Source organism: Anolis carolinensis, unplaced genomic scaffold (assembly GCF_035594765.1).
Source record: "Anolis carolinensis isolate JA03-04 unplaced genomic scaffold, rAnoCar3.1.pri scaffold_13, whole genome shotgun sequence".
Classification (NCBI taxonomy): domain Eukaryota; kingdom Metazoa; phylum Chordata; class Lepidosauria; order Squamata; family Dactyloidae; genus Anolis; species Anolis carolinensis.
Genome location: NW_026943824.1, coordinates 1,066,155 through 1,080,690, shown reverse-complemented (window position 1 = coordinate 1,080,690; position 14,536 = coordinate 1,066,155). Strand labels below are relative to the sequence as shown.

The 14,536-nt window shown below is 45.7% G+C and overlaps 1 protein-coding gene across 1 annotated transcript in view; it reads left to right on the top strand.

The window, feature by feature from the left end:
- trrap (transformation/transcription domain associated protein) overlaps window positions 1–14,536 on the top strand; it is a 74,601-nt gene that overhangs the window by 8,888 nt on the left and 51,177 nt on the right. The window contains 21 exon segments of the mRNA XM_062964168.1: window positions 133–271; window positions 1,101–1,179; window positions 1,340–1,574; window positions 3,211–3,350; window positions 3,352–3,542; window positions 4,718–4,815; window positions 4,985–5,179; window positions 5,994–6,185; window positions 6,299–6,464; window positions 6,715–6,971; window positions 7,639–7,839; window positions 8,122–8,273; window positions 8,465–8,664; window positions 8,856–9,073; window positions 10,012–10,209; window positions 10,372–10,632; window positions 10,942–11,103; window positions 11,335–11,431; window positions 12,033–12,154; window positions 12,362–12,532; window positions 13,492–13,560. Coding sequence (XP_062820238.1) covers window positions 133–271; window positions 1,101–1,179; window positions 1,340–1,574; window positions 3,211–3,350; window positions 3,352–3,542; window positions 4,718–4,815; window positions 4,985–5,179; window positions 5,994–6,185; window positions 6,299–6,464; window positions 6,715–6,971; window positions 7,639–7,839; window positions 8,122–8,273; window positions 8,465–8,664; window positions 8,856–9,073; window positions 10,012–10,209; window positions 10,372–10,632; window positions 10,942–11,103; window positions 11,335–11,431; window positions 12,033–12,154; window positions 12,362–12,532; window positions 13,492–13,560 — 3,543 coding nt within the window.

The window sequence follows — 14,536 nt, the reverse complement described above, 5'->3', positions numbered from 1 at the left end:
TGTCATAATAAAATAATAAAAACAATAATAATATATCTTTATTTGTATACCATTTTTCTCCCTAAACGGGACCCGAAGCCAGTCTTATATGATGAAATATAATATTTCCGATTCCCTTTTGCTTTCTAATAGGAGTTGGTGGCCAAGTATTCGCAGCAGATGGTGAAAGGGATGTTGCAGCTGTTGTCAAACTGTCCTGCCGAGACGGCTCACCTGAGGAAGGAGCTCCTCATTGCAGCCAAGCACATTCTCACCACGGATTTGAGGAGCCGTATGTTACCTGTTTCCCCTCCCTATATAATAATAATAATAATAATAATAATAATAATAATAATAATAATAATAATAATAATTTTATTCTTGTACCCCGCCTCTGTCTCCCCGCAGGGACTCAGGGCGGCTTACAAATGCAAAAGAGTATACATACAAAAACACCAAATACCGAAACCGCACAAATGAAAAATTAAAACATATGATTAAATATCAAACCATTAATAAGACAAAGTTAAAACACATCAATAAAAACATAAGGATGGGCTGATCAAAGTGCACTAAGTGAGACTTGTAAACATGGAGGAAGTTAAAAGTGCTATAAGATACATAAGAATATGTATTTATTATCAATTAAAATTATTAAAATATTTATTTACACCCCACTTTATATCCTAATAATGCCACAATGCATTAGGACCGGGCTGTGGCGCAGGCTGGAAAGCAAGCCAGCTGCAGCAAATCAACAAATCACTCTGACCAAGAGGTCATGAGTTCGAGGCCAGCCCGGTGCCTGCGTCTTGTCTCTGTCTCTGTTCTATGTCAAGGCATTGAATGTTTACCTTATATGTGTAATGTGATCTGCCCTGAGTCCCCTTCGGGGCGAGAAGGGCGGAATATAAATGCTGTAAATAAATAAATAATAAATAAAAGCTTACCTTTTGTGCTCATAATCATCCAGAGTTCTTTGGAATCCTGGTTTGTCATTCCCTATGGAACAAAGTCACGGTGTGATTGTTAAAACTCCTTGTACATAGTTACTGATTCTTGTTGTTTTCCTACTTTTGATCATGTTGTAACACCTTTGTTTGGTTTTTAAACAATTCCAGAGTTCATCCCATGCATGGACAAGCTGTTTGACGAATCCATCCTCATCGGCTCTGGATACACGGCCCGCGAAACTCTGAGGTCTGTATTGAAAACGGTTGACTTGGTTGAGTCCGTGGTGTGGACGTGCAAGATTACTCTGAGCTCGTTTGCTGCTCTCTCTGTTGGTATCAACACCAGCTGGAAAGAGAGAAGGCAGTCGGGACGGGGACGCGTGAACGGTCTGCTTTCTCCCGCCCAGGCCCCTCGCCTACAGCACGCTGGCGGATCTGGTCCATCACGTCCGGCAGCACTTGCCGCTCAACGACCTCTCTCTCGCCGTCCAGTTATTTGCCAAGAACATCGACGACGAGTCCTTGCCCAGCAGCATCCAGACCATGTCGTGCAAGCTCCTGCTGAACCTGGTGGATTGCATCCGCTCCAAGAGCGAGCAGGAAAACGGAAACGGGCGAGACATCCTCATGCGCATGTTGGAGGTACAGGGTGATTACTATTATAATATTTATTTATACCCCACTTGGTCTCTTCCGAAGGGGACTCGGAGCGGCTACATATCTATTATTATTATTATTATTGACACAACGACATTGTATGACACAGCAAACAAGATAGGTATGCGGGATTTCGTTTCACAAAACCACAAGTCGAACACTTCCCAAGTGTCTAGGACTGTGTGATGTATTTTCGGATGATGCGTGCAGATCCCAGTAAGGTGGCCTTTTGCAGTTGGCAGATCGTAATTTTGTCAATGTCTATTGTTTCCAAATGCCAGCTGAGATCTTTTGGCTGAGATCTTATTATTATTATTATTATTATTATTATTATATTATTGTTGTTATTATTATAGACAGTTCCATCTTGTCTCCTTTGCATCACCTGTAGGCCCCTCCCACCAGTAACATGCTATGCTAATTTTTTATATATATATATATATATATATATATATATATATATATATATATATGTGTGTGTGTGTGTGTGTGTGTGTGTGTGTATATGTATATGTATATGTATGTATATGTATATGTATATATATATATATATTACAATAATATATAATATTATAATATATTGTATATGCATGTAATATTAATAATATTATTTTGTAATACAATATAATACTAATAATACAATATAATAATGTTAATTATATACTATATATTACATGTTCAGTAGAGTCTCACTTATCCAAGCCTCGCTTATCCAAGCTTCTCGATTATCCAAGCCATTTTTGTAGTCAATGTTTTCAATATATCGTGATATTTTGGTGCTAAATTTGTAAATACAGTAATTACAACATAACATTACTGCATATTGAACTACTTTTTCTGTCAAATTTGTTGTATAACATGATGTTTTGGTGCTTAATTTGTAAAATCATAGCCTAATTTGACGTTTAATAGGCCTTTCCTTAATCCCTCCTTATTATCCAAGATATTTGCTTATCCAAGCTTCTGCCGGCCCGTTTAGCTTGGATAAGTGAGACTCTACTGTAATATTAATAATAATATTGCAATATATTGACATAGTACAATATACTAATTTATTGCCAGTATTGTGCTATGCTAATAATAAAATATTGTATGTAAATTTAATTTGTAAGCCTCTCTGAATCCCCTTTGGGGTGAGAAGGGCAGGATATAAATGTATTAAATAAACAAATAAATATAGATATAGTCTCAGTAATTCTCAGAGGATTTGTGAGAAGACCTGGAGGTCCAGGTGTGTTAGGCATGATGTTATGGGTGCCTTGGCGGGCTTAAATTAAGTGGTTATGGCTTCAGACCTTTCAGAGAAGACAATGTTGCTAATGAGAAATGGTTTCCTATTCATGATTCCAAGTTCATGGTTCTAGTATTGTCAAGATTCCTGTTTCATGTTCCTGTTTATGCCTATGTACCGTTGGAGAATTTATAATAATAATACGAATAATAAATAAAACTTTATTTGTATTCCGCCCTATCTCAGGGCAGATTACCTTGGGGAAGTTCCTGTTTTCATGTTCACAGGTCTACCTTTGGATTAATTCTGAGTTTTGGATCACTGGACTCTGTTGTGGTGCTGGGTGAAAGTGTGTTGTGTCCCACATTCCCCTTCTCGTGCTCCGTGCAGGTCTTTGTCCTGAAATTCCACACCATCGCCCGCTACCAGCTGTCCCTCATCTTCAAGAAGTGCAAGCCGCAGTCGGAGCTGGGGGCGGCGGAGGCGGCCTTGCCGGGCGTCCCGCCGGGGGGAAGCTCCGCCCCCGCCCCGGCCCCCTCCCCCGCCCCCCCCCTCCGCGGCCCCCCCGGCGACCCCGGGCCCCGCCTTTGAGAAGCAAGGCGAGAAGGAGAAGGAGGACAAGCAGACCTTCCAAGTCACCGACTGCCGGAGCCTGGTCAAGACCCTGGTCTGCGGCGTCAAGACCATCACCTGGGGCATCACCTCCTGCAAAGCACCCGGCGGTAAGGTCTCGCCCAAGCACCTCGACGCTCAGTTCCTCCCATAGGTTTCAATAATAATAATAATAATAATAATAATAATAATAATCTGTGCCCGGGGCTGTGGCGCAGATGGGAGAGCAATGAGTCACTGACCAGGAGGTCATAAGTTCGAGGCCCGCTCGGAGCTATGTTTGTTTGTCTTTGTCCTGTGTTAAAAAGGCATTGAATGTTTGCCTAATATGTGTAATGTGATCCGCCCTGAGTCCCCTTTGGGGTGAGAAAGAAGGGCGGAATATAAATGATGTAAATAAATAAATAAATAATAACTTTATTTTTGTATGCCGCCTCCATCTCCCCCAAACGGGGACTCGGAGCGGCTCACATGGGGAGCAAGCCCAGTCAATCACATTTAACATCAGAAGGTCATCCGTCATACAAAAAGCATCATAATAAAATAATAATAATAATAATAATAATAATAATAATAATAATAATAATAAAATAAATTTATTTTTATACCCCGCCCCATCTCCCCAATAGGGACTCGGAGCGGCTTACATGGGGACCAAGCCCGAAAACATACAACAATAAAATGATAAAACAATTATTCCAACAATAAAACATCAATAGCAATAAAACCATCATAGTAATCAACATATAGCATAAAATATTAAAAGCAGGAGAGTAAAAACAATTTAAACAAAACATAGTTAAAAGACATCATTAAGACACAATAATAAAATGATTAACAATCACCATATGCCAGTAAAAAGTCCAATATAGAACATAAATGGGCAACAATCAAAACTGATAAAAGTGTCTATATCAAGATAGGCATACTTGAAAAAAAATATAAAAGGGAAGACGAATCTAGGTGGAAATACAGTTGTAAAGTGACAAGTTTCAATATAGATAAGGGTCAGGTATAACGGACTCAATGATTTCATTTTAATTATTTTAATTTTGACTTTCTGCTTTTATTTTTTAATTTTAATTAATTTTTTCATTCTAATTCTTTTAATTTTACTTATTTTATTTGAATTGCAATAAAATAAATATTGAAATTCAAAATGGGGGTGTGACTATTCTGCGACGAAATACAGTTAATTATATTATTTTATTATTTGATGCCTCGAGTGCGTATCCTTGGATTGCAAAATGTAACTCTACTTTGAAATTTCCGTACTGTTTTTCAGAAGCACAGTTCATTCCCAATAAGCAGCTGCAACCGAAAGAGACCCAGATTTACATCAAGCTGGTCAAATATGCCATGCAGGCCTTGGATATTTATCAGGTATGTGTCCGGACTGATGTGTAATTTTACGGTTGATATTTTTCGGTTTATATTTGCACAATTTCCTAGTGTCAATCAGTTTTGTGAAGTATTATGAGAGAGAATATTTACAGGCATTTAATGACGAGCAAGTTGTGTTATATTCTGTTATATTTTTCTGGGGCGAAAGGTTCAGATAGCTGGAAACGGGCAGACGTACATCCGGGTGGCCAACTGCCAGACGGTCCGGATGAAAGAGGAGAAGGAGGTCCTGGAGCACTTTGCCGGCGTCTTCACCATGATGAACCCCTTGACTTTCAAGGAGATCTTCCAGACGACCGTCCCGTACATGGTGGAACGCATCTCGAAGAACTACGCCCTCCAGGTAGTATGTTTTGGGCACTTGACAGCAACGCCAAACTCTAGAACTTGGTGGGTCAGGCTTGATAATAATAATAATAATAATAATAATAATAATAATAATAATAATACTTTATTTATATACCGCCTTATCTGGGACTCAGGGCGGTTTCCAATAATAAAAACAACACAAACATTACATAACAAACATAATAACATATTATTAAGAAAGTGAAAATACAATTATAGAAATAAATAACACTTACATGACCTGATCAAATGCTCCAAGGACAGTAGGCCCGCTGTCCCGGTGGGATTTGTCCTGTGTCCATTCGCAATTAGGTCACACTAGCTGTAGTCCTTTGTGGGATTTTGTTGGAATTAATTCCTAGCACCATTGCATTTTCACTGGCCAATTCAGTTTGTGTTTGGATATTATGCCGTACAGTGGAACCTCGAAATATAATAATATAATAATACACAACCACCACCCCCAAAAATGGGGGTGCAACTATTATGTGATGAAATGCAGTTAACCGCCATCCTAAAAATGGGGGTGCGACAATTCTGCGATGAAATATAGTTAGCTTGTTAGTTAACTTGCTTCGCGACTGGCTGTTAGGAATTGTGGGAGCTGAAATCCAAAACATCTTGAGGGAGGGCTGAAGTTGGCCCAGGCCTTATGCATAATCACAGAGTTGGATGAGACCACAAGGGCCATCCGATCCACAATCTAAGCTCTCCCGACAGATGGCCGTCCGCCGGATTCAGAATCGCCCCCCTCTTGGGGACTGCTCCTATTGGCTGAACGCCCTTCTTCCCCTGTGTTTCTTTCCCAGATTGTGGCCAATTCCTTCCTGGCCAACCCAACGACTTCGGCTCTTTTTGCAACCATCCTGGTGGAATACCTTCTGGACCGGCTGCCCGAAATGGGCTCCAACGTGGAGCTGTCCAACCTGTACCTCAAGCTCTTCAAGCTGGTCTTCGGCTCCGTCTCGCTCTTTGCGGCCGAGAACGAACAGATGCTGAAGGTAAGGCCCAGAATCCCAGATCTGGTGGTCTGGATTTTAGATGGATAGTGTAGGTAGGGCCCGAATCCTTTCCAGGAAACAGACAGGCTCTGTTTTTGCCTCCGTGCCCGCAGCCGCACCTGCACAAGATCGTGAACAGCTCCATGGAGCTGGCCCAGACGGCCAAGGAGCCCTACAACTACTTCCTGCTGCTCCGGGCGCTCTTCCGGTCCATCGGCGGAGGGAGCCACGACCTCCTCTACCAGGAGTTCCTCCCTTTGCTGCCAAACTTACTCCAAGGTAAGGCAAAGGGAGAGGGAACCTTTGAGTCTCCTTTGTGGAGAGAAAAAGAGGGATATAAATAACAACAACAACAATGATAATGTATTGCTAGCCTTAATACTCTTGGTCTTGCTTGGGACTGACCCGTTGCTTTGGTTGCGATTGCAATGATTGCCCCCATTTGTATGTCAATGGCTGGCACAGAAAATTGTAAATACAATAAGATGCGAATGGGTGATGTGATGTGATGGGTGACTGTCACTTGCAGGTCTGAACATGCTGCAGAGCGGCCTGCACAAGCAGCACATGAAGGACCTCTTTGTGGAGCTTTGCCTCACCGTCCCGGTCCGGCTGAGCTCCCTCCTGCCCTACTTGCCCATGCTGATGGATCCGCTGGTCTCGGCCCTGAACGGCTCCCAGACGCTGGTCAGCCAAGGCCTGCGGACCCTCGAGCTGTGCGTGGACAACCTGCAGCCGGACTTCCTCTACGACCACATCCAGCCCGTGCGCGCAGAGCTCATGCAGGTAGGAACCGCTCAGGGACCGCAAATGACCGCCGGAGGTCAGCGTCCGCTTACAAAGGGGGCCGGTTCTTTTTCCATCCTGAATTTTTATTTATTGTTGTGTAAATAAAAAAAATATGGGCCCCTGGTGGCACAGTGTGTTAAAGCGCTGAGCTGCTGAACTTGTGGACCAAAAGGTCCCAGGTTCAAATCCCGGGAGTGGAATGAGCGCCCGCTGTTAGCCGCAGCTCCTGCCAACCTAGCAGTTCCAAAACATGCCAATGTGAGTAGATCAATAGGTACCGCTCTGGCGGGAAGGTAACGGGGCTGCATGCAGTCATGCCGGCCACATGACTTTGGAGGTGTCTACGGACAATGCCGGCTCTTCAGTTTAGAAATGGAGATGAGCACCAACCCCCAGAGTCGGTAACGACTGGACTTAACGTCAGTGGAAAACCTTTACTTTTTAAATAAAAAACAATAAGAGAAGAAAGTGAAAAAAGAAAACAGAAAGAAGAGAAAAACATACATAGAAAATAAAATATTAACGAGATGTTATGCAGTCATTAGGCTTGTGCACGGATCCGTTTTAGCTGTTGTGCTTCGGCTTCTTTGGCTCTGCCGGGTGGCCGTAATGGCAAGATCCGATTCGAAAGCAAGTGCCGACCTTCCTCCTCCTCTTCTCCCAGGCCTTGTGGCGGACGCTGCGCAACCCGGCTGAGACCATCTCCCACGTGGCCTATCGCGTGCTGGGCAAGTTTGGCGGCAGCAACCGGAAGATGCTGAAGGAGTCGCAGAAGCTGCAGTACATCGTGACAGAGATCCAAGGGCCCAGCATCACCGCCGAGTTCTCCGACTGCAAGGCCTCCATCCAGCTCCCCATGGAGAAGGTGAGGGACCCACTCCCTCATTCAGCTTAGATCTTAACAAGAAAGTGCAGGGAATAATGGATGACTTTTGGCCTCTGTTCCAACTCAAGCATGATGACTGCGGCTTTCATTGTTGTGCTGTCTATCATTTTGTACGAAAATGTCGCCATTCGTTTTGTGTAGATGAATGGTTGAAACAAAACGATAACACGAAGGAACCGAATGATAAATTTTCACGCACATTTCTACTTAATAGTCTGTGTTACTGAAGCCAATGTCTTCTTTCTCTTGTTGCTTTTGCAGGCCATTGAGACGGCCTTGGACTGCTTGAAGAGCGCCAACACGGAGCCGTATTACCGGAGACAGGCCTGGGAGGTGATCAAGTGCTTCCTGGTGGCCATGATGAGCCTGGACGACAACAAGCACGCCTTGTATCAGCTCCTTGCCCATCCCAAGTAAGAGCATCTTGATATTCTGTGTGTACCTTGGATTTCTCCTACCAGGAGAAACATCATTCCACTCTCAATCCAGTCCCACCAACGTGATCCAGGAATCAGCCGAGTTGTCTCTTGATGGGAGGGGAGTGATGGAGGCAAGCACTCACAGTAATCGATTGAACCACCCAGCGTTTTCTTGGTTTCCACAGTTTCACGGAGAAGTCCATTCCCAGTGTGATCATTTCCCACCGGTACAAAGCCCAAGACACGCCGGCGCGCAAGACCTTCGAGCAAGCGCTGACCGGGGCGTTCATGTCGGCCGTGATCAAGGACCTGCGCCCCAGCGCGCTCCCCTTCGTGGCCAGCCTTATCCGCCATTACACCATGGTGGCCGTGGCACAGCAGTGCGGTGAGTCCGTGGTCGCGTGTGTCGTCATCCCTCCCCCTATTTGCACTTACAGGTCAAGTGGCTGCAGAATCGCGAGCTTGGTTTCTTTCGCAGGGACAGCAAGCGGTAGAGTGCTGGATCCTCGGCACATCCTTATCCCAATGCTTCTGTTTTTTGTTTCCTTCCCGCCTGGCCTTTTTGGGCGAACCCAGGTCCGTTCCTGCTGCAGTGCTACCAGGTGGGGAGCCAGCCCAGCACGGCCATGTTCCACAGCGAGGAGAACGGGTCCAAAGGCATGGACCCCTTGGTGCTGATCGACGCCATCGCCATCTGCATGGCCTACGAGGAGAAGGAGCTCTGCAAGATCGGGGAGGTCGCCCTGGCCGTCATCTTCGACGTCGCCAGCATCATCCTGGGCTCCAAGGAAAGGGTGAGCGTTCATGGGACCTGTTTATTTATTTATTATTATTATTGACACAATGACATAATCTGACACAGCAAACAAGATAGACATGCTGGATTTCGTATCACAAAATCACAAGTCGAACACTTCCCAAGCATCTAGGACTGTGTGATGTATTTTCGGATGATGCTGCAGATCCCTGTCGGGTGGCCTTTTGCAGTTGGCAGATCGTTATTTTGTCAATGCCTATTGTTTCCAAATGCTGGCTGAGATCTTTTGGCACGGCACCCAATGCAGGACCACCTGCACTGGTTTCTGCCAGAGTCTTTGCAGTTCAATCTTGAGGTCCTGAGAGTTTTTCCTGTTGTTTTTCGTCAATGCGACTGTCACCTGTCATCAGTGATCCAAACCATTTTCTTTTCCACAACTGTGATGTCTGGTGTGTTGTGTTCCAGAATTTTGTCAGTCTGGATTCGGAAGTCCCACAGTATTTTTGCGTGCTCATTTTCCAATACTTTTGCAGGTTTGTGATCCCACCAGTTCTTTGCTGCTGGGAGGTGGTACTTGAGGCATAAGTTCCAATGAATCATTTGGGCCACATAGTTGTGCCTCTGTTTGTAGTCTGTCTGTGCGATTTTCTTACAGCAGCTGAGGAGATGCTCCATGGTTTTGTCGGTTTCCTTGCAGAGTCTGCATTTTGGGTCATCAGCTGATTTTTCAATCTTGGCCTGAATTGCATTTGTTCTGATGGCTTGCTCCTGGGCTGCAAGGATCAGGCCTTATTATTATTATTATTATTATTATTATTATTATTATTATTATTATTATTATGATGCACAGATTCCTTGCGCATCTATGCCACTTCTGATTTCTGAATGCAGTGTTATGTTCTGAGTGGAGGGTGGAGGGGAGTGCTTCTGTGCGTGGCTGAACGAGCCCTGTTTTCCCGCCTCCCTCCCTCGCAGGCTTGTCAGCTGCCCTTGTTCTCGTACATCGTGGAGCGCCTGTGCGCCTGCTGCTATGAGCAGGCCTGGTACGCCAAGCTGGGCGGCGTGGTGTCCATCAAGTTCCTCATGGAGCGGCTGCCTCTCATCTGGGTCCTCCAGAACCAGCAGACCTTCCTCAAAGCCCTGCTTTTCGTCATGATGGACCTCACCGGAGAGGTATTTGCACACACTCATTCATTGCATGTATCTTATGAGTTACCCAACTTCCAAATTTTTCTGAAATACGAGCATGCACGATCAGATTTCCATTGGGGGTCTAAACTGGGGTCACTCCGCAATGGGTGCATGGATGGATGCTTCTGTGGCTTGCCCGCGCAGGTGTCGAACGGCGCTGTGGCCATGGCCAAAACCACGCTGGAGCAGCTCCTGATCCGTTGTGCGACTCCACTGAAGGATGAGGAGAAGGCGGAGGACATCCTGGCCGCCCAGGAAAAGTCCTTCCACCACGTCACCCACGACCTGGTCCGCGAGGTCACCTCCCCCAACTCCACCGTGCGCAAGCAAGCCATGCACTCCTTGCAGGTCCTGGCGCAAGTCACCGGGAAGAGCGTCACCGTCATCATGGAGCCGCACAAAGAGGTGAGCCGGGTGGGCGGGTGACGGAGGCGGATGGCCCGGGATTTGCACAGGCGGCAAAACAAATGCCAATGCAGGAATTTGTATAGATTTGATGTGGATGTTGGATTTGGTTTTTGACTTGGATGGCTTTGGTCGTTCCGGTTTTCATCACCTTTAGGGTTAGGGTTAGGGTTGAATGCTTGCCGCTGCCTGTCGTCAACCGCCCCGAGTCCCCACAGGGAGGGAAATACGGCGGGATATCCACACAGTTTTATGGTTTGTTATTATGGTAAGAGCAGGCTTCAAAGGCCGCGTGCTTCCTTTCCAAAGGTGCTCCAAGACATGGTTCCTCCGAAGAAGCACCTGCTTCGGCACCAGCCTGCGAACGCCCAGATTGGCTTGATGGAGGGGAACACGTTCTGCACCACGCTGCAGCCCCGGCTCTTCACCATGGACCTCAATGTGGTGGAACACAAGGTCTTTTATACAGAGGTACATGCGCCGGCTTACGTTTTCATACTTTTTCAGCTTCAGGCTTATTCGACTGGGGGTAACAGGAAATCTTTAGACTCAGATATCAACATTGATGTTTTGGCTGGCGTTCTGCTCCAAGCAATTGGGCATCGGAGTCACTCTCAGTGTTGAAGAGTTTCCTTCCAGATTGCCTGTCTCTCCAAAGCAGCGGGTTTTGTTGGCGTCAAACGCTTTGGTCTTCCCTTCCAGCTTCTGAATTTGTGTGAGGCCGAAGACAGCGCCTTGATGAAGCTGCCTTGCTACAAGAGCCTCCCCTCCCTGGTCCCGCTCCGCATTGCTGCGCTGAGTAAGTTCCTCACACTTGGACCTTTCCGTGATAGATTTCTGTCTCGGGATAACTAACACCTGGACCTCAGCGTGATAGATTTTATGTTGTGGCTCAGCAAGTGGCTGGGGATTCTGAGAGACTTCGTGAGAAGTCCTTGAAGCCCAGGTGTGTTAGGCATGATCTCATGGCCTCTTGGTTGGGCTTGGGCTTAAATTAAATGCCAGCTCGGAGCCTGCGTTTGTCTCTGTCTTTGTTCTATGTTAAGGCATTTGAATGTTTGCCTTATATGTGAATGTGACCCGCCCTGAGTCCCCTTCAGGGTGAGAAAGAAGGGCGGAATATAAATACTGTAAATAAATAATAAATAAATTTACTTGGTGTCTCTCAGAGGAGACAACGTTGCCAAAAGGTTCAGGTCCCTGTCTCCGCTCTCAATTTCATGATTCAAGTTTCCTGCGTTTGCCTACGTTCCTGGAAACGTTTTTGAGCTCTCCGTAATTTAGGGAGAAATAAAAGGAGTGTGATATGGAAATGAAAACACAGGAATTCTTTCTCGCCCACTTTTGAGTTTCCAGTTAACACAGAAGCCCATTTTCCCTTTGATTTTTCTCTTTTGCAGATGCCTTAGCCGCTTGCAATTACTTGCCTCAGTCGAGAGAGAAAATCATTGCTGCTCTGTTCAAGGCACTTAACTCAACAAACAATGAACTCCAGGAGGCCGGAGAGGCCTGCATGAGGAAGGTGGGTTGCTTGGCGGCAAAGCCCAGAGACAAAGCAAACGCCTTTCGGTATCGACTGTGTTCTTTCCCTCGAGATCAGAAGTAACAAGGCCGCGCTGTTGCCACCAGGATAAATGGCCTCTCTGTTTACATCTGCCTTTGAATGGTGCTGATATAATTGGGTGTTGTTACATTTTGTTATTATGCAAACGGCTTTGCTCCCTTGCAGTTTCTGGAAGGCGCGACCATCGAGGTGGACCAGATCCACACGCACATGAGGCCACTGCTGATGATGCTGGGCGACTACCGGAGCCTGACGCTCAACGTGGTGAACCGGCTGACCTCGGTGACCAGGCTCTTCCCAAACTCCTTCAACGACAAGTTCTGCGACCAAATGATGGTAAGGAAGGAAGGAAAGCTATCTATCCGCTTGGATCTGCTTGGGTTGCTGTGAGTTTTTCAGTCGGTATGGCCAATGTTTTCTGGCAGCATTCTCTCCTAGTACCCTGTTTCCCTGAAAATAAGACATCCCCAGAAAATAAGACTTAGTAGAGGTTTTGCTCAATTGCTAAATATAAGGCCTCCCCTGAAAGTAAGACCTAGTAAAGTTTTTGTTTGGAAGCATGCAGGATTGGTAAATGTACATACCATAGATTGTTGTACGTGGAAATAAAGGTAGTAACAAGAAATAACAATAATATAATAATAACATTATTCTTGTATCCCAAGAAGGGACTCAGGGCAGCTTACACAGGGACAAGCCCAACAACAACAACATACATTTACATACGAACAGAAACTTAAAATAGAAATTTAAAAACAGTATAGCAATAAAATATAATACAGAAATTCTTGACAGGATTCACAGTTTGGTTATGCTGGTTTGTGATGACAACTACTGTACAGTAGATAATAAATTTTCATTTTTTAAAAATTCCTGACAGCCTCAGGTCCTTTCCTTTCCTCTCTTAGCCGCTTAAGTGATCAGATACATATATAAGGAGGATGAAAGAATCCATCTTCTTCTCTCCTGTGTGACTCAGTGTGAGTATCTGCCTGCATTGTATGTGATTATCTGATCACTTAAGCGGCTGCAGGGGAAAAAGAAGGCGCATGAGGCTGTCAGGAATTGTGGGAGTTGAAGTCCAAAACGCCCAAGGTGGCCCACGCCTGTTCTGCGCAATGCAATGCCATGTGTCGGTTTTTGTCACCAGAAGGACTCTTGAACTTCACTCTGAAGTCTCTCCAGTGTCCGTGTGCTGCCCAAGTGTAATACAACATGGGCGCCTTGTAAATCCCGTGCTTGCTTTCTAACCTTAAAGAATGCAGGGTGTGACTCCGTGTTGGGTTTTCTTGCAGCAACACTTGCGTAAATGGATGGAAGTCGTTGTCATTACTCACAAGGGAGGACAGAGGAGTGATGGAAACGTAAGTTGTTGGTTCATTGTTTTTGGGCACAGCAGAGTTAACTGGGCAGAGTGTTAGGCAACTGGAGCCAGTTCATGATTTGTTTTGTCTTGGAACAAACTTACCGACTTAGTGACTCTTCCTTGTAGCAATCTGTGTGTGAGAGAGGGAGGAAGCGGAAGAGGGAGATGCTGTGTAGAATCATAGAATCATAGAATAGTAGTGTTGGAAGAGACCTCACGGTCCAGCCCCCTGCAAGAAGCAGAAAAATCTCATTCAAAGCACCCCGGACAGATCCAGTCTCTGTTTCAAAGCCTCCAGAGAAGGAAACTACCACAGTCTGGGGCAGAGAGTTCCACTGCTGAACAGTTCTCACAGTGAGGAAGTTCTTCCTGATGTTCAGGTGGAATCTCCTTTCCTGTAGTTTGAAGCCATTGTCCCATTGTGTCCTAGTCTCCAGGGCAGCAGAAAACAAGCTTGCTCCCTCCTCCCTAGGACTTTCCCTCATGTATTTGTACATGGCTATCACGTCTCCTCTCAGCCTTCTCTTCTAAACATGCCCAGTTCTTTAAGCCGCTCCTCATAGGGCTTGTTCTCCAGACCCTTGATTATTTTAGTCGCCCTCCTCTGGACACATTCCAGTTTGTCAACATCTCCCTTCAATTGCGGTGCCCAGAATTGGACACAGTGTGATTCCAGGTGTGGTCTGACCAAGGCAGAATAGAGGGGAGCAGGACTTCCCTGGATCTAGACCCTGTACCCCTATTTATGCAGGCCAGAATCCCATTGACTTTTTTCGCTGTGTAATAGAAGGATAATGGAGCCCGGGTGGCGAAGTGCGTTAAAGCACTGAGCTGCCGAAAGGTCCCAGGTTCAAATCCCGGGAGCGGCTTGAGCGCCCGCTGGTAGCTCCAGCTTCTGTCAACCTAGCAGTTCGAAAACATGCCAATGTGAGTAGATCAATAGGTACCGCTCCGGCGGGAAGGTAACGGCGCTC